This window comes from Camelus ferus, chromosome 13 (assembly GCF_009834535.1).
Source record: "Camelus ferus isolate YT-003-E chromosome 13, BCGSAC_Cfer_1.0, whole genome shotgun sequence".
NCBI classification, from domain to species: domain Eukaryota; kingdom Metazoa; phylum Chordata; class Mammalia; order Artiodactyla; family Camelidae; genus Camelus; species Camelus ferus.
In genome coordinates, this window is record NC_045708.1 from 10,765,342 (window position 1) to 10,788,485 (window position 23,144).

General features: G+C 43.4%; 1 protein-coding gene and 1 non-coding gene across 2 annotated transcripts in view; one reads left to right on the forward strand and one right to left on the reverse strand.

Annotated features, from left to right (window-relative positions):
• Window positions 1–23,027, forward strand: part of SPEN (spen family transcriptional repressor) — a 76,030-nt gene extending 53,003 nt beyond the window's left edge. Inside the window, 12 exon segments of the mRNA XM_032495259.1 lie at window positions 1,524–1,675; window positions 4,211–4,336; window positions 4,680–4,793; window positions 5,885–5,998; window positions 6,926–7,026; window positions 11,726–14,024; window positions 14,026–18,531; window positions 18,533–19,873; window positions 20,269–20,778; window positions 20,941–21,135; window positions 21,438–21,596; window positions 22,134–23,027. Of these exon segments, the coding sequence (XP_032351150.1) occupies window positions 1,524–1,675; window positions 4,211–4,336; window positions 4,680–4,793; window positions 5,885–5,998; window positions 6,926–7,026; window positions 11,726–14,024; window positions 14,026–18,531; window positions 18,533–19,873; window positions 20,269–20,778; window positions 20,941–21,135; window positions 21,438–21,596; window positions 22,134–22,265 (9,749 nt within the window). The 3' untranslated portion in view covers window positions 22,266–23,027.
• Window positions 8,342–8,413, reverse strand: TRNAA-UGC. Its single transcript has one exon. It is a non-coding gene; the product is annotated as a tRNA-Ala (tRNA).
• Window positions 23,028–23,144: the final 117 nt, after the last annotated feature.

The following is a 23,144-nucleotide window of genomic DNA, read 5'->3' on the forward strand; positions in this document are numbered from 1 at the left end:
ATTAAAAAGATCCAAATCCAGGAAACCCAGCTTTGCACAGAGACCGCTAATGGCTTCTAAGATTGTGCTTTTTAAAAAACTTCTATGCATAGCATTACAGTACCCTAAACGTGAAGTTGCAGGACAAAAGTTTTTTCACTAATGTGTAGGCATTAAGACTTAAAACTGGTCATGAAGCTTAGATAGATTACATGTGGAAGACATTTTTTTCCCCTCCTAAACTGAATTTTCAGTTTTGAAATTTTACTGAGCTGTTTGGTGGAACTGAAGTCATTACAGATTTTAATGATTGCAGATCATGCTTTATCCTTTTCATTCTGCCTGTTGGAGTACAAACCTCAAGATGTGTCTGCATTAATTTTTCCTTAAAAATTTTTCTCTTTTTAAATGAAATGTTCCTAAATATGTGCCCTCTATTAGATAGATAGCTATGAGAAGACCTAGTTGAGCTTAAAATGAGATATACCCCTGTGAGATAAGATGAAAATGCAGGACCAGGTGTACTGAGTCCACTGAGTATGTACTCTTTGATGACACAGGTTAGATTAAGCTGAGCTACCACTGGAGCTTTCAACCTAGAATCAGGAGTGAGGTATATTCTGGCTTGAGTTCACCCAACAGTTCAGAAGTTGAGTCTTTAATACCAGTGTTGTTGACATCATCAGTAATGTTTCAGTAGTTGGCACTAAACACTTTGTTTCAGTCGAGTTGATTAAATATTAACTTTTTTGGATGGCTTTGTTTTACATTTAAAAAGAGAGAACATCCAGGCTGTATTATAGTTATTATCAACAATACGTTGAATGTCCCTGCCCTAGGTCATGTTAATAAATGGAGCTTCACAGAAGGCCTATGATTGAATTAGACATTGAACCAGGACATTTGATCATAAGAAATAGAAACCTTAAGAGTTACTTTAGTCTCTGTTTGGCATTGGTACCATGTAAAAGAAGATATTTTGTGTTACTTCAATCAGCTTTCATACAGTTATTATTCTTAGTTCTAAAAATTGCTGTATTTAGACAATTGGGCATGACAAGTGTAAAATGTTAAACATTGTACAAAATGTTGAAAAGTAAATTAAACAAATAATGAAGCTGGACATTTTTTAGCTGACTTTTATGTGTATTTCAGATTGTAGTTTTATGCCACATATTTAGAGCCTGCTGCATAATTTTGGAACCTAAGATTAGGCTCAAATAATTTTTTTTTTCCTGCTGGGAATTAAGACCTATTTCTGTGATAATGATTATTTTTTTAAAAAGTCAATTTAGCAGATTGAAATTCAGTTCACTTTTCCATTTTAAAGATGAAGGTGTTAATGTTTCCTTAAGTTTTTGGACCAATTTCTTTAGCCTTTGTATTCCTCTTTTGCTTTGAAGCTATTTCTGATGATGTGTATAGTTTTCCAGATTGTATGAGTATTAAGCCTGCTATTTCAGAGACATAATTTCTTAAATGTAGATTTTTCCATGATACATGAATACGCATTAAAACACTCTCTTCCCCCACCTCACTTATAGAAACGGAAAGTGAAAATGAATTTCGCCCTTTGGATGAAAGGATTGATGAATTTCACCCCAAAGCAACAAGAACCCTCTTTATTGGCAACCTTGAAAAGACCACTACTTATCATGACCTTCGCAACATCTTCCAACGCTTTGGAGAAATTGTGGTATGTTGTTTTTATAGTAAAAACAGTTTTAGACTTTGTCATAGAACATAAAGCATAGTACAGATTGTATTTGGAAAAATGGTATTTATATGGTGTAATGAATATTTTCTCACTTGCCCTATGTATTTTCAACTCCTGCTACAAGATTATCTAGCAAAACCCATCAGGGACTCCTTTATGTGTGTATGTGAAAATATGTAATTATCTTTATTTTGTATACATACATATTTTCCTTTCCATTTTTCTTTGCCCATTGGGTGCTGTTGTAATGCCGCCGCTAGTCCTATGGATTGAAAGGAAAATCTGGAAGGAAAAACATTTGTTGTAAGAAAGAAGCAGCAGATTAGTGTATGGTTATTTTTTTTTAATCACAATGCCCATCAAAAGTAGCTTGGAGATTACTAGAATGTGACTGTCATGCCGGAAACTCAGTTTTATTTTGAAATTTTAATTAGAATCATTTTTTAAACTATGCAAGTCATTGTTAGATTTAGGAATAGAAGGATTTGTCTTCCCCATTACTTAAACTTGAGTCAATTTATAGTGAAAATAGTTTAGTTGTTGCTTTGTACCCTTAGGTTATATGCTATTTTGTTGTTGTTGTTTGAAAAAATAGGGAAATTACTTGTTTTCCTAGACTTTCTCTATATTAATAACAGTAAAGAAAATGCTCTAGCATTTTTAGACTTTGGAGAGTAAAAGAGGATAGAAGTAGCTATTGTTCATCTTTTGTGGGGGGGTGTCGTGTCCATTTGTCCATCCCTTTATCCTTCTTTTATACACTAATGCTCTAAGCAAAAGATCTTTATTTTTTTAGTGACATAATCTATTCTTGTGAATAAGACATTATTTGTGTTTGTGGCAGATCTAAACCTTATCTTCTAGGGGCTGGGGGCAAGAGATTGAAGTAGTTGGTAGAAGTGAAGGAAAAACAGAGAAGCTGTATATTTAGAGAAATACACTAGCAAAACATTCATTTTTCTTTCTCAGTTATTTTGATTTTTCTAAGTTCTCTTATTTTTGTGAGAGTAGCATACACTCTTTATTCCAGCTCTATTTCTTACCTAAATGAGTGACTTGATTCTCACTTACCTGTCTGGGTTCCAATTCCTTTTGTCTTTATACCATGATTTTTATTTAATTTACTGTTTGTCATTCATGAGCCTGTGAATTGATAAAACTTTCAGACATACTTTTATTTGAATGTAGCTGCTACTTTCAGTTTTAGAGGAGTATAAAGAGTTGTATTTGGACACATGGATACATTTTCATCACCAGGGTTGCTAAAAATGGAATGATTATTGTGTTTTAAGAGCTTTGCTTGTCAATAAGGTGTACATGTGTCAATATTGTGTTTGAAAACCATAATCTTATCATGTTTGCAACTGCTCATAAATGTTACTGTTTTAATGACATGCAAACTTTCAGAACGTGGTCGTCTGCTTATTGATAACAGATTTTGCTACAACCAGAAGAATCTATTTAGTGATTCCACTAGTATTCTATGGAAACCATTTCTCTTAAATGGAGTTATCCTGGAATATTACATTCTGCATAATGATGAACACAGCTTCTGTTTACCATTACTTAGAAAAATTTTGAGTATAAGTTACTGCTTTTTTTTTTAAGGTCCCATCAAACAGCTCTTTAAATGAATTACTCATTTTGCTCTGTTTCAGGTTTTGATTATTGGCTTGTGACCCTTTTAAGGAGGCTTAGATAATCACAATACATAATCTGCAGTATATGGCCCAGCTCATTATTGTTTAAATACAAGTTTTGCCATCCAGGTGTCTGGTTTCTCTGGACCATTTTCATGTGTAAGCCAGGTTTTTTCACTACCTCCTCTAAGTAGGCAGGACCAGAGTGTCAGATGTGACTGTAGGTTTCGAGCATTCCAAAGAGATGGGGGTATTCCTTTATAGAGTGTTCCTTTAATCCAAGGATGGTGTTCTGATGCATCTTCACAAAGTAGTTCAGGTGTTTATGTAATCCATTCATTCTGTGTGTAAGAGATTATCACCAGGCTGAATTCAGTTAGATACACTGATAGAGTGAGTCTTCTAATTTAGGATTGCATACTTTAAATCCCTTTTTGAAAACTTGACTTCTTTATCATTCTTACTCTTCCCAGATACTATATTTTAAATGGCTTACTCCTAATAAGGATTTTAGATATTGCAGAAGGGAATTGTTTCTTAGGTTTTTATCAAATAGGCTATCTTTTCTTTCTTATCATAAATTTCTCAACACAGGAATTGTGGATTTAAATTTTTGAGTTTTGAATTGCATTGCAGTTGCTCTTCTGCAAAGGGCTTCACATGAGGAGATTTCATGGTTTGTGACTACAGATGCTGTGTTGTATAGTTTTTTAGGCTGTTAATTTACAGTTGCATTAAGATGTATAATTGTAACTAAGAAAATGATTTTGGGGAATATAACTGCTTTGAGAAATATATGCTTCATATGGATTTGGTTTATTCTGATTTATTTTTTATTGGCATATTACTGAGTGGTATCCCCTGGCTTTTTTAGGATATTGATATTAAGAAAGTAAATGGAGTTCCTCAGTATGCATTCTTGCAATACTGTGATATTGCCAGCGTTTGTAAGGCTATTAAGAAGATGGATGGGGAATACCTTGGAAATAATCGCCTCAAGGTAAAGGAATTTGCATAAGTTATTGTGCTGTTAATACTTGCCCTGTTTTTTAAGATCTGGAGTTTTTTGTACGTATGTCTGATTATTCAAAATTGCAGTAGTGAAGTGAGAGAACTATAAAGGTGATAAACTTTGCATCCTCATCTTGTTACACTATAATCTGAATTGATACTCGCTTAACTGGGCAGGATAACTTTCTTCTAAATTTCTATTGATTTTAACCTGATGGTTCCCACTTGAGATGTTGGTTTGGTAAGATTGCTATAGAAGACAAGATTTTTCAGAATTTTGTTGTTGAATAATTGGTGACTTAACTAATAGAAATTTTGCCTTTTATATTCAGCTGGGTTTTGGAAAGAGCATGCCTACAAACTGTGTGTGGTTAGACGGGCTTTCTTCAAATGTGTCGGATCAATATTTAACACGTCATTTCTGCCGATATGGGCCTGTGGTAAAGGTAAGTGGGAGGTTTTGTTTTGTGGTTTAAAGTTACTTCTGACTCCCTTTTCTTGGTGTTCTGTCCTTTCAGTCCCAACTTCTATTGCTGACTTTCTTTTCTTTAATAACTCATACATTAAAATTCTCTTTTCCAAAATTTGGTCTAGAAGAGCATTTGCATCTATTAGCTTATAATATGTGAGTATTTTGAAAAACTTATCTAGTATCAGTCTAAATGATTAATTTTGGAACTAATATTTCTTAGGAATTTCTAGATTTTATCTCATGTTAAAATTAGTCTATAGAATTATTCGCTCACACTATGTAATTAGTTTTTTTTTTATAATGACGATAACTTTAAAAGGACTCTCACACAATAGAATATTCATCTAACCAGTGTTTGTTATGTAGCACGCTCACAAACATAACAGGAAAAGGGTCTCTGGTCCCCATTCCATTATGTGAAGCCTTTAACTTCTTGAAAGCAGATTTACACTGTGGTAGGCATGTTGCATAACTTTGAAATTAAAGTGTAGCTTTTGTTTTTTGGAGAAACACATCTTAAAGACTGTTAGTATAAATAATCTACGGCTTTAAGACAGTAGTGCTGCTTATGACCAAAATACACTGTAACTTACTGTTTTTTTCTAATTTTACCTTTGGTGTAATGTAGTTTTTTCTTCTTAAATTTTCTGAATTAGAATATAGTTGATGTACAATATCAAATGGATTGTTGATGTACTCTAAATTTTTTTCTCTCTTTCAACTGTGTTGATTTTTGAGAGCCAAAACTACAAGAGTGCTTACTTTAATACAGTACAGTACAGGACTCAGTCAACATGGAAAATAAAATAAAATACAGAAAAACAAAATAAAGGCATAATATACCACAAGCCACAGCACCCACAATTCTGAACGGTCCCTGCACCTTTTATTGTGTTTTCACTGTAACGTGCATCATCAGGAAGAGCCTGAAATTTTTTCTAGAATTAAAAAATTTTTTTTTTTCTTGGCAGTATCCCTGTGGCTTAGAATTTTGTTGGGACTGACACTCAGTCTGGTGGATGAGGCTCTTATTTGTTTTTTGTTTTGTTTTTTTGTTTTTTACAGGTGGTGTTTGACCGCTTAAAAGGCATGGCCCTGGTTCTCTACAATGAGATTGAATACGCACAAGCAGCTGTAAAAGAGACCAAGGGGAGGAAAATTGGTGGGAATAAAATTAAGGTGTGCAGAAAGACTTTAAACAAAGCAAAACACAGTAATTGTCAGATCCCAGCCTCTTAATAACTGGCATTTTGTTGGTTTACAGGACATGCAGTGTATGTCCTCAGTTTTTAAGGGGGATATTACAGTTTTTACATCTGGCTACTGGAGGGCACAGGGTCTATTAAACCATTAGCCACAGAACCTTCCCTAAAAATCCTCTCATCCAAGGAAGGGTGCTTCTCTGCGCCCTGGGTGCCTGGTACTCTTTGTACAGGCTGGCCACAGTCACCTGTGGGCATCCGCACACCCAGGAGCTCCTTATGTCAGTCCAGTTTCTTGAATGGTCTTCTCTTCATCTTTTTTCCTCCTCAACTAAAGAGTGGGTAACCACTGAAGGCATGATCTTTTTGTCTAGTGTTTTTGTTTAAAAACTTTTGTTCGTGATAGTTTGAAGAAATTTGTGTTCTTCATAACTATGGGTGGATAGATTGAAATCAGTCTTTTCAAAATAAGGTATTAATAAATGATGAGTATTATATTTTAGTGATTCTGAGGCCTGGCTGTGAGTAAAGTTTAAATGTTCTTTGATATTTTATTTTGTGTTCTAACTGTGGTTCTAGCAAATTTATGCACAACAGATTACTGGATTTAGCTGGTCTAATTATTTAATTGATAATCTAGAATCCTTAGAGCTGTGTTTCAGTCTTCCATTTTACTTTTTCTACTCTTTCACAATTGGGTTCTGGAATTTTAGATTATAATTCTTTATCATTTTTGTGTAAAATTTGAGAGAGATTTCAGGTTAATAAAATATAGTTTTAGTTGTTCTTTCTTAAAATTTATCCAGAGGGCTCTGTTGGGAAAAATTTTCAAATTTGGTAACACTTTCCATCATTAAAATCTGAAACTTTCACCAAACACCTGCTATTCTTTTTTTTTTTTAAGGTGGATTTTGCAAATCGGGAGAGTCAATTGGCATTTTATCACTGTATGGAAAAATCTGGTCAAGATATCAGAGACTTTTATGAAATGTTAGCAGAAAGAAGGTATGTGTTTTAACCTATCAGCATAGCTTGCATTTTAAAATTTCTAATATGTAAAATTTAGATGGGATTAAATTTTATCTTTCACTCATTTCTACTCTGATCCCCTCAGAACTCATCCCTTTTATTCCTGCATAAAGAAACACATAAAAATTATTTTTATGAATCCAGTTTTCATGTAGCTCGTGGGATTTGGAATAACCTTATCTACATTTTCTCGCTGAGTTACTGTATAACAAGTTGAACTGCATTATTAAATATTAAATGCCCTATATTTGTTTTTATTTATTTTTTAAACATTTTTTTGTTGAGTTATAGTCATTTTACAATGTTGTGTTAAATTCCAGTGTAGAGCACAATTTTTCAGTTATACGTGAACATACATATATTATCACATTTTTTTTCGCTGTGAGCTACCACAAGATCTTGTATATATTTCCTTGTGCTAACAATATAATCTTGTTTATCTATTCTACATATGCCTGTCAATATCTACAAATTTTGAACTCCCAGTCTATCACTTCCCACCCCTTCTCCCGCTTAAATGCCCTATATATTTACTAATGACAGCATCCAGGTTGTCACCATACATGAGCTCATGGAATTAAATTTTTTCCTTTTTGTTTTTTTTTGGGGGGGGGGTTGTTAATTAGGTTTATTTATTTAATGGAGGTACTGGGGATTGAACCCAGGACCCTTGTGCATCCTAGGCATGCCCTCTGCCACTGAGCTACACTGTCCCCCTTGCTCATAGAATTAATTTAAAAGGTGAGGGAGGGTAATAGCTCAGTCGTGGAGCACATGCTTAGCATGCACAAGGTCCTGGTTTCAATACCTCCATTAAAAAAAAAAAGATGTTTAAAATGGTAAATTTTTAACACAACTTTGTAAACCGACTGTGCTTTAAAAAGTCTTACAAAAAAAACCCCTCAAAAGACTATCAAGGGCTTTGTTTTAAATTCAGATCTCTTAAATAATTTGTGAATTAGTAAGCCAGACCATAAATAAATTGGTAACTTTAGTGATGTAAAAAGTAAACCTTACTTCTCCTTGTTAATATTTTCAGTCATGGTAATGTAGTATTTGTTATTTTTCTGCTGCTTGTAGGGAACATTATAGAATCATTTAAGGTTTAGTTCAGAATCAGAATCATTTAAGTTAGAGTCATTTAAGTTAAGGTCTCACAGTCTGAATCAGGTTATCTCCATTAGCTTAAAATTGCCCCAGAACAGATGCTTGATTATTTTTTAGACAAATATTATTAAGAATGCCTTTTTTAAGGGAAGGAGGCAGTTAGGTTTATTTATTATTTTTTAAGTGGAGGTACTGGGGATTGAACCCAGGACCTTGTGCATGCAAGACAAGCACTCTACCACTGAGCTATACCCTCCCCCTAGACCAGTATTATTAAAACATCCTAACAGTGTCACCAGGTTCTTCAATAGCTGATCATATTTGAAAATGGAAACTATCATCCATATGATGAAGCTGTTTGTCCAAACATTCCTCTGTGATTAAGTCTCCTGGAATGTTACCAGTAAGTCTCCACCCCTATACATGTTAGACAAAAGGCTGTTTGAAAAATGCCTTTAGACACTCAAGTATAAAAGGGCTCTACATGAGCCAAATCCTGATTGTGCTGCCAGAAATCTGTTGAATGCATTCCCTTTTACTGCCTCTTCTCGCCAATTCATTTTCGTTTAAATCATAGAAGGTATATATTTCTTTATCATTTGCTTGTGGAGTATTGTGTAATGGTCATTGTATACTTGGAAGCTTTTAAAATTAAAAATGTCCCCTACAGCCAGACTTCTAAAAGCTTGAAGTCCTAGGCTTTTGATGGTTTTTCACTAGTAGATTGGAACTCACATTCTGAATTTTTCTGTCAATTTTGTGTGTGTGTGTGTGTGAGAGAGAGAGAATGAACATATGTAAAAGAATGTGTCTATTGGGAGAGTTCTCCATCCTGGCTCCCCAAGTAACAGTCTGATGTCATTGTTAATACTTTAAATACTTACAGGAATTCTTCTCCATGAGTGAGTGGAAAGTGTGTTGATGGTCTAGTGGCACCTAAGACGTAAAAATTCCATTAAAACCCCCTGTGCATACTCTTAAATATTTGTCAAAGAACAGTGTCTTGTGAGGGTTGGATAATGCTGTGTGAGTGTTAGTTTTTGTATATTGCTACTTAAATTCACCCAGTTTACTGATCTGGTTCTGGCTTTGTTCTTTGGTTCTTACCCGTGGTTATTTATCCCTGTTGAGTGGAGTTTATTTCCTAAAGTAGGAAGCGGGAGGGTGTGGGCCTTCACTGTGACCCAGTTTTACCCCATTTGGTTTCAGATGGCAGTGCTTCTGGAATGCATTCCTTGCAATGGAACTTGAGAATCTTTGCCCTTTCTGTAGAGTGGAAGGAAGTCATTCCACTGAATAGTTGATGAATAAATGAAAAAAAATTGTTTACTCCTAATGACGGTTTAGCTGAGGAATGCAAATGATGATCCATTTACATAGGGCTCTAAAGTTTAAAAGTAGTATTTCTTTTATTCCCTCAAGTACTGTGTCAGGGAAATGGGGTCATGACTCTTGTCATGTGTTACTTACAGTAGGAACTGAAGATCAGATGACTTTGCTGTTAAGCTCACGGGCTACTAAGTAGTTGGGCTGGGAATGAACCCAGGGCTCCTACCTGCTAGTGCACTGAGCTTTACTTTTACCAGAGTGATTCTCAAGATGAATTTGTAGGGTCACAATATGCTTTAGACAAATTTCCCACCTACTTATGGTAGTTTGGATATTGTGCAGTCGTAGGAATAGAGTTTCCTCAAAACCTGACCTTTCAGAATCCCTCCAGGTCCTGCTAGAGTCTTTTGTACATAGTATCAGTGTTCAGTTCTATTGTCTCTTTACTTGAGTTCCTTAATGGCAGGAATGTTCTTTTTTTTTTTTTTTGGTAGTCCTAGGGCCTGACAAAATATGTACAGAACCATTATTTATTAAACTGAAGAGTGCAGCACTAACATTTACACATATACCTTTGACTTCTGTAGCTTTTTTCATATTTTGGATGTAGTTTTAGTTTGCTTAATTTAAAAAATATCTGGAAACTATTTTAAAACCTACTTTTAATGTGGGCAGTAAACTAGTATCATTCTAGATTTCCTAACCACTTTTTATTAGAAAACTTACAGTGTGTTCAACTTTACATACAAAAGTGATGCTTCCTTGAAGTTTATATTTTGCTGGTGGTAATGAGTTAAATTAGCCTTACTCCGTGACTGATAACATTCATTTGCAAGACGGCTCATCACTATTGAAGCAAGGAATCTGATTCCTGTGGAACTGTAGAAGGACCATCTTGGATCCAGTTAAATCAAGTATCATAGATATGTCATAAAGTACTGTCTTTGAAATGAAAAAGTGCAGTATAAATGCATATAATAATGTGTTATTGATGCTTCCAGTGTTTGAATGATAAGTCTCGATGCTTCATTTGCTATTGAAAATGGGTTAGAACATCTCCCAGTAGCAGCTTTGACATATATTTTTCTAAGGTTTATTCTTTCAGCAAATACTTGAGTACTTGCTGTGAGCCAAGAAGACAAAAGCTCATGCCTTTACTTTAGAGGCTTAAGTTCTAGGTTTGTTATGTTTAATTGAGCCACTACTGGCAGTACTATGTAGAATGAGCAAGCCATACCTGCCTAAGAGAACAAACACTGAAAGTGAACAGGAGTGAAGGAATTGGCCTCTGTTACAGGTGAATTTCATTTTATACACCATACATGTTCTTGCATGTAAATTTAATCCTATTTTGAATGCAGTGGGACACGTCACTGTGGGAGAAAACCTGTGGTGAATTCTTTTACAATTAAGGAATCATCTCACCCAGTTTGTAATCACCTGATCTGTTAGTTGGTGGATTGGGGAAAACTAACATTTACTGAAGGCCAAGTATGTGCCTTGTATTGTGCTAGGAAAGTTTTTACAAATGTTATTTAATCTTAAGGGTTTTATGAGGAAAAAGTTAATCATTTTACAAGTGAGGAGACTGAACCCAGGGAGACTGGCGCCCACTGTGTCTTTTTAAGTTGTGAATTGAGGTAGAGGTGTTACCAATATACAGGTTGCATGGGTGGAAAGATTTTAAATTGTTACCTATCTTTTTAAACAGTAGATTTGTTTCTCAAGTTGTGGTAAAAATATCTTTTGGCAGAAAAGACTTAGAAATGTGGGATGCGATGCTGTTTAATACTATTGCTCATTGTAAGTCATGACAACTGATACCAAAAAAAATTTAAAAAGGGCTGAAGCACAGCTGTCCAAGTCCAATAGAAGTGTAATGCAAGCTTACATATGTGGTTTAGTAAAAAGCAAAGATGAAATTTTATTAACTCAATATATCTAAAATATTGTTTCAACATATAATCTAAATTAATTACTAATTTCTTTTCCTATTTTTAAAAAAACTAAATCTACCAAATTCAGTGTGTATTTTATACTTACATCTCAGTTTAGACTAGCCATATTTCAAATTCTCAGTAGCCACATGTGGCTTGTAGCTACGGTATAGACAGTGCAGGTCTAATAGTTAAATAATGGCAAAGACTTTTTGAAGCTGGACTTTGTAATCTCATATGTATGATTAATGTGTAAGTGATGAGGAAACAAAACAAATAAATTATTTTTTGTCTTTTGGCAGAGAAGAACGAAGGGGATCTTACGACTATAGCCAAGATCGTACATATTATGAGAATGTTCGTACTCCAGGCACATATCCTGAGGATTCCAGACGGGACTATCCAGCTCGAGGGAGAGAGTTTTATTCAGAATGGGAAACTTACCAAGGAGACTACTATGAATCACGGTATTATGATGATCCCCGGGAATATAGGGATTACAGAAATGATCCTTATGAACAAGATATTCGGGAATACAGTTACAGGCAAAGGGAACGGGAAAGAGAACGTGAAAGATTTGAGTCTGACCGGGACAGAGACCACGAGAGGAGGCCAATTGAACGCAGTCAGAGTCCAGTGCACTTGCGACGCCCACAGAGTCCTGGAGCATCACCCTCACAGTCAGAGAGATTGCCTAGTGATTCTGAGAGGAGGATTTACAGCCGATCCTCGGACCGGAGTGGAAGCTGTAGCTCACTTTCCCCTCCAAGATATGAGAAACTTGACAAGCCTCGTTTGGAACGCTATACAAAAAATGAAAAGACTGATAAAGAACGAACTTTTGATTCTGAGAGAGTAGAAAGAGAGAGGCGCTTAATAAGGAAGGAAAAAGTGGAAAAGGATAAAACTGACAAGCAGAAACGAAAAGGAAAAGTTCATTCCCCTAGTTCTCAGTCTTCAGAAACAGACCAAGAAAACGAGAGAGAACAGAGTCCTGAAAAATCTAGGAGTTCAAATAAACTGAGCAGAGAGAAAGCTGACAAAGAAGGAGTAGCAAAAAACCGCTTGGAACTGATGCCTTGTGTGGTTTTGACTCGAGTGAAAGAAAAAGAGGGGAAAGTTATTGACCACCCTCCTTTGGAAAAGTTAAAAGCCAAGCTTGATAATGACACTGTCAAGTCTTCTGCCCTAGATCAGAAACTTCAGGTCTCTCAAACAGAGCCTGCAAAATCTGAGTTGTCGAAACTAGAATCTGTTAGGATGAAAATGCCAAAGGAAAAGGGGCTTTCAAGCCACGTAGAAGTGGCAGATAAGGAAGGCAGGCCTAAACCCAGGAAGCACCTAAAACCAGAGCAGAGTGCTGACGGGGTGAGTGCTGTGGATCTGGAGAAGCTGGAAGCAAGGAAAAGGCGTTTTGCAGATTCCAGTTTGAAAGCAGAAAGGCAAAAATCAGAAGTCAAGAAAAGTAGTCCAGAGATGGAGGATGCTCGGGTGCTTTTAAAAAAGCAGCCTGACATATCAAGAGATGTCATTCTGCTGAGGGAAGGAGAGTCTGAAAGAAAGCCTGTGAGGAAAGAAATTCTTAAAAGAGAATCTAAAAAAATCAAACTAGACAGACTTAATGCTGTTCCCAGCCCCAAAGACTGTCAGGAGCTTGCCAGTATTTCTGTTGCGACTGGCTCAAGGCCCAGCTCAGACCTACAAGCAAGGCTGGGAGAACCAGTAGGTGAATCTGTGGAAAACCAAGAAATCCAGCCAAAAAAACCCACTCCCTCCAAACCACAGCTCAAACAGCTGCAGCTATTAGATGATCAAGGACCAGACAGAGAAGATAATAGGAAAAACTATTGCAGTCTTCGTGATGAAACACTTGAGTGTAAATCAGGCCAAGAGAAACCACATTCAGTAAATACTGAAGAAAAAATTGGCATAGATATTGATCACACGCAGAGTTACCGAAAACAAATGGAGCAGAGTCGTAGAAAACAGCAGATGGAGATGGAAATAGCCAAGTCTGAAAAGTTCGGCAGTCCTAAAAAGGATGTGGATGAATATGAAAGACGTAGTCTTGTTCATGAGGTAGGCAAACCCCCTCAGGATGTCACTGACGACTCTCCTCCCAGCAAAAAGAAAAGGATGGACCACGTCGATTTTGACATCAGCACTAAGAGAGAGAGGAACTACAGAAGTTCACGCCAAATCAGTGAAGATTCTGAAAGAACTGGTGGTTCTCCTAGTATCCGACATGGTTCCTTCCATGAAGATGATGACCCCATTGGCTCCCCTAGGCTAATGTCATTAAAAGGGTCTCCTAAAGTAGATGAAAAAAGTCTCCCCTATTCTAACATAACAGTCAGGGAAGAGTCCTTAAAATTTAATCCTTATGATTCTAGCAGGAGAGAACAGATGGCAGACATGGCTAAAATAAAGCTATCTGTCTTGAATTCTGAAGATGAGCTAAATCGGTGGGACTCTCAAACGAAACAAGATGCCAGCAAATTCGATGTGAGTTTCCCAAACACCATAATTAAGAGAGACAGCCTCCGAAAGAGGTCTGTACGTGACTTGGAACCTGGTGAGGTGCCTTCTGATTCTGATGAAGGATGGTGAACACAAATCTCACTCTCCCAGAGCCTCTGCGTTATATGAAAGCTCTCGATTGTCTTTTTTATTGAGGGACAGAGAAGACAAACTACGTGAGAGAGATGAAAGACTCTCCAGTTCTTTAGAAAGGAACAAATTTTATTCTTTTGCATTGGATAAGACAATCACCCCAGACACCAAGGCTTTGCTTGAAAGAGCTAAATCCCTCTCTTCATCCCGAGAAGAAAATTGGTCTTTTCTTGACTGGGACTCGCGATTTGCTAATTTTCGAAACAACAAAGATAAAGAAAAGGTTGACTCTGCTCCAAGACCTATTCCATCCTGGTACATGAAAAAGAAGAAAATTCGGACTGATTCAGAAGGAAAAATGGATGATAAAAAAGATGACCATAAAGAAGAAGAACAGGAAAGGCAAGAATTATTTGCTTCTCGTTTTTTACACAGCTCAATCTTCGAACAAGATTCCAAGCGACTACAGCATCTAGAGAGAAAAGACGAAGAACCTGACCTCGTTTCTGGCAGGTTATATGGGAGGCAGGCATCTGATGGAGTGAATAGCACAGCCGATCTGATCCAAGAGCCGGTAGTGCTTTTCCATAGCAGATTTATGGAACTCACACGGATGCAACAGAAAGAAAAAGAAAAAGACCAAAAACCCCAAGAGGCTGAGAAACAGGAAGATACAGAGGATCACCCCAAGACTCCAGAATCTGCTCCTGAGAATAAAGAGTCAGAACTGAAAACTCCATCTTCGACGGGGCCTCCGAGTGTCACAGTTGCAGCCCCAGAGTCAGCATCACCATCGCTGGAGAAGACAGCTGGTGAAAAAACAGGAGAGGTGCCTTCGGTGACAGAAGAGAAGGCCACGGAGCCAGACTCTGTGTCAGAAGAAGCGAAACCTGTATCTGACCTGGCTCCTGTCACTGCAGAGCAACCTGAACAGGCAGACTTGCCCCCAGGAGTAGACACCAGGAAAGATGTCGCCGAGACTCCTTTAGCTGTTGAAGAAAGCTCATCAGTTGATCACCTGCCTTGTCTGGACGCCAAGCCTCCAACTCCTGGGGCCTCATTTTCCCAGGTAGAGAGCAGTGTAGAGCCAGAACCTGACAGTTCCCAAACACTTTCAAAACCAGCGCAGAAGCCTGAGGAAGCTGATGAGCCAAAAGTGGAAAAGCCAGACTCAGCTGCGAATGTTGAACCTAATGCAAACCCAAAAGCTGAAGCTGTTCCTGAGGTTCCGCCTCAGGCTCCTGAAGATGCAGAGGCTGACCCTCCAGTTGCCGCAAAGGATAAAAAGCCAAACAAAAGTAAACGTTCCAAGACCCCTGTTCAGGCAGCTGCAGCAAGTATGGTGGAGAAGCCAGTCACGAGGAAGAGTGAGAGGATAGACCGGGAAAAGCTCAAGCGGTCCAATTCTCCTCGGGGAGAAGCACAGAAGCTTTTAGAATTGAAGATGGAGGCAGAGAAGATTACAAGGACTGCCTCTAAAAACATGGCTGCGGACCCTGAACACCCTGAGCCAAGCTTGCCCCTCAGCCGGACCAGGCGCCGGAATGTCAGGAGTGTCTACGCGACCATGGGTGACCATGAGAGCCGCTCGCCAGTCAAGGAGCCCGTCGAGCAACCGCGAGTGACCAGGAAGAGACTGGAGCGAGAGCTTCAGGAGGCTGCGGTGGTTCCCACCACCCCTCGGAGGGGAAGGCCTCCAAAAACACGCCGTCGAGCTGATGAAGATGATGAGACTGAGGCGAAAGAACCTGTTGAAACAGTCAAACCAGCCGAGGGATGGAGATCCCCCCGATCCCAAAAAGTAGCTGCTGGTGGCCAACAAGGGAAGAGGGGGAAAAATGAACCGAAAGTTGATGCTGAACGTCCTGAGGCCACCACTGAGGTGGGTCCCCAAGTAAACGTGAAAGAAAATAACACAAAATCCAAGGCTGATAAAGAAGAAGCAGGAAGTGAACAGAAACGTGACAAAAAAGAAATTGGCACAGACAGGAATCCACCAGAAGCCCCCCCAGTTGAAGTGGTGGAGAAAAAAACAGCCCCTGAGAAAAACTCCAAGTCAAAGAGAGGAAGATCTCGGAACTCTAGGTCAGCGGTGGACAAATCTGCAAATCTGAAAAATTTGGAAGCCACTGTAAGTCCCAGTGTGGCTGCAGGCCCTGCAGGGCCACCGGTGGAAAAGGAAGCTGGGGTCGTGGCAGTTTCCCCTGAGAAGAGCGAGAGTCCTCAAAAGGAGGGTAGTTTATCATCGCAGTTGAACAGTGAACCAGCTGACCTGGGCAAGGAACCAGAGAAGGAAGAAGATGTGTCTGCCTCTAAGCCATCCCCAGAAGCAAATCAGTTAGCCAAGCAGATGGAGCTGGAGCAGGCCGTGGAGAACATCGAGAAGCTCACGGAAACGTCAGCCCCCGCGGCCTTCAAGGCGGCAGCCACAGATGCCCCGGAGGGCCTCTCCACAGAGGATGGGGACAAGCCCGCACACCAAGCCAGCGAAACAGAGCTGGCTGCAGCCATTGGTTCCATCATAAATGACATTTCTGGGGAGCCAGAAAACTTCCCAGCACCTCCACCATTCCCTGCAGAATCTCAGACAGATCTGCAGCCTCCAGAGGAAGGAATGGAGCCCGAGACCGATGAGGCTGTGTCTGGCATCTTAGAGACTGAGGTTGCCACAGAGTCTTCTAGGCCACCAGGCAGTGCACCTGACCCCACAGTGGGCCCAGCAGATACCAAGGAAGCCAAAGAGAGCGGCAGCGAAACCTCCCTCCCAGTGCCAGAAGCCAAGGGATCAAAAGAGGCAGAAGTGACTCTTGCTCGGAAAGACAAAGGGCGCCAGAAGACAAGTCGATCACGCCGCAAACGGAATACAAGCAAGAAAACGGGGGGCGCCGCAGAGACGCATGTCTCCGAACCTGACCAAGTTCAAAGCAAGAGCCCTGCTGCAAATGAGGGGGCAACGATACCGCCCCTAGAAACTCCACAGGAGGAAAAGCAGAGTGACGGGCCCCAGTCCACTCCCTCTGAGTCTTGTGCTTCTGACCCAGGCAAGACTCCATCCATGGAAAGTTTGTCCCAAGAAAGCAGTGTTGAAGAAAAGACTCCAACCAAAGCATCTGCTCTCCCAGACCTTCCCCCTCCCTCACAGCCAGCCCCTGTGGATGATGAGCCTCAAGCCAGATTCAGGGTACATTCCATCATCGAAAGTGACCCAGTGACCCCGCCCAGTGACTCTAGCATGCCCACCCCCACAATTCCTTCTGTAACTGCAGCAAAGCTCCCACCCCCAATTACTGCTGGGGGTGTCCCACACCAGAGTCCCCCTCCCAAGGTGACAGAGTGGATCACAAGGCAGGAGGAGCCACGGGCGCAGTCCACCCCATCTCCAGCTCTTCCCCCAGACACAAAGGCCTCTGACATCGACACCAGCTCCAGCACGCTGAGAAAGATCCTCATGGACCCTAAGTACGTGTCTGCTACGGGCGTCACTTCCACGAGTGTCACAACTGCCATTGCAGAGCCTGTAAGTGCCACCCCTTGCCTGCATGAGACCCTGCCCCCTCCAGTGGAATCTAAAAAGCCGCTTTTAGAGGAAAAACCAGCAGCTCCAGTAACTAACACCTCCGACACCCAGGCCTCAGAAGTTCCAGTAGCTGCTGACAAAGAGAAGGTTACTCCAGTTATTGCTCCCAAAATTACTTCTGTTATTAGCCGAATGCCTGTCAGCATTGATTTGGAGAATTCACAAAAGATAACTCTGGCAAAACCAGCTCCACAAACCCTGACTGGCCTGGTGAGTGCCCTGACCGGCCTGGTCAATGTCTCCCTGGTCCCAGTGAACGCACTGACTGGCCCAGTGAATGCACTGAAAGGCCCTGTGAAGGGCTCGGTGGCCACGCTGAAAGGCTTGGTGAACACTCCTGCTGGCCCTGTGAATGTCCTAAAGGGACCAGTGAATGTTCTCACGGGGCCAGTGAATGTCCTCACCACTCCAGTGAACGCCGCCACCAGTGTGGTGAACGCCGCCACAGGTGCAGTGAATGCTGCCACGGGCGCAGTGAACGCCAGCGCAGGTGCGGTGACGGTCACAGCGGGTGCGGTGACTTCGGCATCTGGAGGGGTGACTGCCACAACAGCGGGTGCAGTGACTGTGGCGGGGGCAGTGATTGCACCATCAAAGTGCAAACAGAGACCCAGTGCTACTGACAACAGTCGGTTCCACCCGGGGTCTATGTCTGTGATTGACGAACGTCCGGCAGACACTGGCTCTGGCGCTGGGCTGCGTGTGAACACTTCAGAAGGGGTGGTACTCCTGAGCTATTCAGGGCAGAAGACTGAAGGCCCACAGCGGATCAGTGCCAAGATTAGCCAGATCCCCCCAGCAAGTGCGATGGACATTGAATTTCAGCAGTCGGTATCCAAGTCCCAGGTCAAACCAGACTCTGTCACGCCCTCGCAGCCTCCACCCAAAGGCCCTCAGGCGCCTTCAGGCTACGCAAACTGTGGCCACCCATTCTACTCTGGTGCTAACTGCCCAGACGTACAACGCATCTCCTGTGATTTCATCTGTTAAAGCTGATCGTCCGTCCTTGGAGAAGCCTGAGCCCATTCACCTCTCTGTGTCCACACCTGTCACCCAGGGCGGCACGGTGAAGGTCCTCACCCAGGGCATAAACACACCCCCAGTGCTGGTTCACAACCAGCTGGTCCTCACCCCAAGCATAGTCACCACTAACAAAAAGCTTGCTGACCCCGTCACCCTCAAAATAGAGACCAAGGTCCTTCAGCCGGCTAACCTGGGGTCCACTCTTACACCCCACCATCCCCCTGCTCTGCCCAGCAAACTGCCTTCAGAAGTGAACCACGTCACCTCGGGGCCCACTACCCCAACTGATCGAACTGTCTCCCACTTGGCGGCCACAAAGCCAGATGCTCATTCCCCTCGACCCAGTGGGCCTGCTCCATCCCCGTTCCCGAGGGCGTGCCAACCCAGCAGCACCACGTCCACTGCCCTCTCCACTAACGCCACAGTAATGCTGGCTGCAGGCATTCCTGTGCCTCAGTTCATCTCTAGCATACACCCAGAGCAGTCTGTCATCATGCCGCCCCACAGCATCACCCAGACTGTGTCCCTCAGCCACCTGTCCCAGGGCGAGGTGAGGATGAACACGCCCACGCTGCCCAGCATCACCTACAGCATCCGGCCAGAGACTCTTCACTCTCCTCGAGCACCCCTGCAGCCCCAGCAGATAGAGGTCCGGGCCCCGCAGCGTGCGGGCACCCCCCAGCCAGCCACAGCTGGTGTGCCCGCCCTGGCCTCCCAGCACCCTCCGGAGGAAGAGGTGCATTACCACCTCCCTGTTGCTCGAGCCACAGCCCCTGTGCAGTCGGAGGTGCTGGTCATGCAGTCTGAGTACCGACTGCACCCATACACCGTGCCCCGGGACGTGAGGATCATGGTACATCCCCACGTGACGGCCGTCAGCGAGCAGCCCAGGGCGGCAGATGGGGTAGTGAAGGTGCCACCAGCCAGCAAGACCCCTCAGCAGCCAGGAAAAGAGGCTGCCAAGACGGCAGATGCCAAAGCTGCCCCTGCCCCCACCCCTCACAGTGAGGCCCGCATCCTCACAGTCACCCCCAGCAACCAGCTCCAGGGGCTGCCCCTGACCCCGCCTGTGGTGGTGACTCACGGGGTGCAGATCGTGCACTCCAGCGGGGAGCTGTTTCAAGAGTACAGGTACGGGGACATCCGCACCTACCACGGCCCGGCTCAGCTCACGCACACGCAGTTTCCTGCTGCTGCCTCCATTGGCCTGCCTTCCCGGACCAAGGCCCCTGCTCAGGTGAGAGTACCAAAAACCTGCCTTCCGGTCCAGGTAGTGCCGGAGGTGCCAGGTCCCAAAAATACGTTGTTGTTTTTGTGGGTTTAGAGAGGAACTCCCTAAATCTGGGGATGAAGGGATCAGATCATAGCACAAGGAGCCAGGGACATGGAGGGAGTTCTTTGTGGGAACAGGTGGAGAGGTGGGGGGTGGGCAACAGGTGACCTGCTTATACCAGAACCCTCAATCCTGAATGCCCAAGAGCATGTCAGTCCGGGTGAAGTCCTTTCTGGGGGCCTGGCCCACAGGAGAGGCCCCGCAGCTGACCTGCCTGGGAGCCCAGGGCTGGCCGACTAGGGGCAGGGTATCGTGCATAACTGAATCTCTGCCCCTCTCTCTTCCCGCCCAACACCCAGGGCCCCGCTCCCGAAGGCGAGCCCTTACAGCCCGCTCAGCCTGCGCAGTCTGCACAGCCTCTCCAGCCCATGCCGCCCGCACAGCCTGCCCAGCCCACGCAGCCCTGCCAGCCCTCCCAGCTCGGCCAGCCGGGCCAGCCAGCAAGCGGCAAGATCCCTCCGGTCTCCCAGGAGGCGAAGGGGACCCAGACGGGAGTAGAGCAGCCTCGCCTCCCAAACGTACCTGCAAACAGGCCAGCTGAGCCTCACGTTCAGGTCCAGAGGGCGCAGGCGGAAACAAGCCAGACCTCCTATCCCTCCCCTGTGTCTGTTTCCATGAAGCCTGACCTCCCGGCACCTCTCCCCACTCAGGCTGCCCCAAAGCAGCCGTTGTTCGTCCCGACAACCTCAGGCCCCAGCACCCCTCCAGGACTTGCTCTGCCACTTGCTGAAGCCCAGCCCGCCCCCAAACAAGATTCCTCTCCACACTTGACTTCCCAGAGGCCTGTGGACATGGTCCAGCTTCTGAAGGTAAGCCCGGGCAGGGCCTTCCCTTCCACCCTCCGAGCTTTGTGCTGTGTTCAGTGTCTTTAAGATCCCCACTTAGACCAGCAGGCTGCTGCCTAGGGCCATGGCCAGCATGGCTCTCTTCTCCAGCCCTGAGCTCACTTCTGTTTGTTTCCCTGTAAGCAGAAGTACCCGATCGTGTGGCAGGGCCTCCTTGCCCTCAAGAATGACACAGCTGCTGTGCAGCTCCACTTTGTCTCTGGCAACAATGTCCTGGCCCATCGGTCCCTGCCCCTTTCTGAAGGAGGACCCCCACTAAGGATTGCCCAGAGGATGCGGCTGGAGGCCTCACAGCTGGAAGGTGTTGCCCGAAGGATGACGGTAAGACTTGGGCCCAGGTGGGCAATTGCCCACCCCCAGGGAGGGAAAGGGGTGGCCCCTACTGCCTGTCTCCCTGGCTCAGCATGGGGTGCAGTCATGGCATTCTTGGACTGGATGGTAAAGGGAATGTTCTGTCTCCACTGGGTGTGAAGTGCTTCTAGACCCAGAGACCAGGCTTATTTTCACTCAGCAGATACGGGGGTGGACTTGAACACCATCTCAGAGGTGGGGGCTTTTGTGACTCTTCCTGGGCTGCTGTTTTGTGAGGTGGCACTGATCACTGATGGCTGCCTCTGCCCCAGGTGGAGACAGATTACTGTCTGCTGCTGGCTCTGCCCTGTGGCCGTGACCAAGAGGACGTCGTGAGCCAGACTGAGTCCCTCAAGGCTGCCTTCATCACGTATCTGCAGGCCAAGCAGGCGGCAGGGATCATCAACGTTCCGAACCCTGGCTCCAATCAGGTGAGCCCCGTGCCCAGTATCCTGCCTCCGCACACACACAGGTGGGGCTGGTCTGGGCTGGTCAGGTGGTCTGACTGACTTGGTGCCGTGGGCTGCCAAGTGCCAACTAGAGTAGTCCAGGAAAGTGTCCCAGAGGAGGTGGACAAAGGGGCATTCTGGATAGAGACAGCAGGCGGTCTGCCATCGCCCATCCTGGAGACAGTCGAAGGACAGCCAAGACAGCAGAGGTTCTTCTTTAGCTTAATGAAATAGAAGAGGTTCCCAGGGGTTAGTTCATGTTAGTCTCCTGATGCCTGGATTCTTCTGGCAGACAAAGTCTTGGTGACGTTAGCTGGTTGGGAAATTGACTCAACCTGGCTCTTTGTGTTGGGCTTTTCTTTGGGGCTCCTGATTGGAAATGTTTAAGGGAAGACTGGTCGTGGGGTGGGTGATGTGAAGACAGGGCCCCTGATTGGAAATGTTTAAGGGAAGACTGGTCGTGGGGTGGGTGATGTGAAGACAGGAGGTCCCATTTTTGTCTCTCGTCCCCTTCTCCAGCCTGCCTATGTGCTGCAGATCTTCCCGCCCTGTGAGTTCTCTGAGAGTCACCTGTCCCGTCTGGCCCCTGACCTCCTGGCCAGCATCTCCAACATTTCTCCCCACCTCATGATTGTCATTGCCTCTGTGTGAGCCACTGAATGGTTACCACTTGGTGTATCTTCCTGAGGCTCTGCAGCAAAAAAAAAAAAAGAGAGAGAGAAAGAAAAAAATCCCACAGGACAACCCAGCCAAGTGGAGGAAGAAGCTGCCGACGGGGATAGACTCCACTGCCAGACGCCCAGCCTCACCCTCCTGCTCGCCCGCCCGGCTCAGTTGGACAGACCCCTCTGGGCAGTGGTGCTGCTACTTGTATGTTTACATGACATTTAGCCCAAGGACAGATCACCAACCGATGGACTTGCAGACACCTTGAGGCTGGGTTTCTCTCTCCTCTTTCTGGAGAAAAGGAACAGGGCAGTGGATCTTGATTTTGTTTTTGTTTTTGTTTTTTTGTTTTTAAGAAACAAAACAGAACTGCCTTTGCACTAAATTAGTGACTTGGACTTTTGCACAGTGAAGACAGGCTGTGATGCTCTGGATGTCTTGGTGTATGTGAACACACATCGTGGACTCTCACGCAGGACTTCGATCTTCTGCTGAAACCTCGGGGTCAAGGAACATTTCATTGGGTTGTTTTGTCCCCACCCCACCCTTCCCCTTGCTCATCTGGATGTGTCACCTTTCTTAATTCTCCTGCCTCCATCATCTTAGAATCACCCAGGATGTACAGTTTACAATCAGAAAAGAGCAAACGGAAGGACTCTCTTTCTCGGTGGAATATGCAGAACTTGGGATGTGTGTATATATAAATATATAATATATATAAATATATATAATACTGACTTAAAAAAATCAAATTCCCCGACATACATTTTTTTTAATCTGTGCCAAAAATGTGTTTTCAGAAAAAATCTTATTTTCATACTCAGACTTTGTATTGTCACTCATTTGTATAAGTGTGCTTCGTTA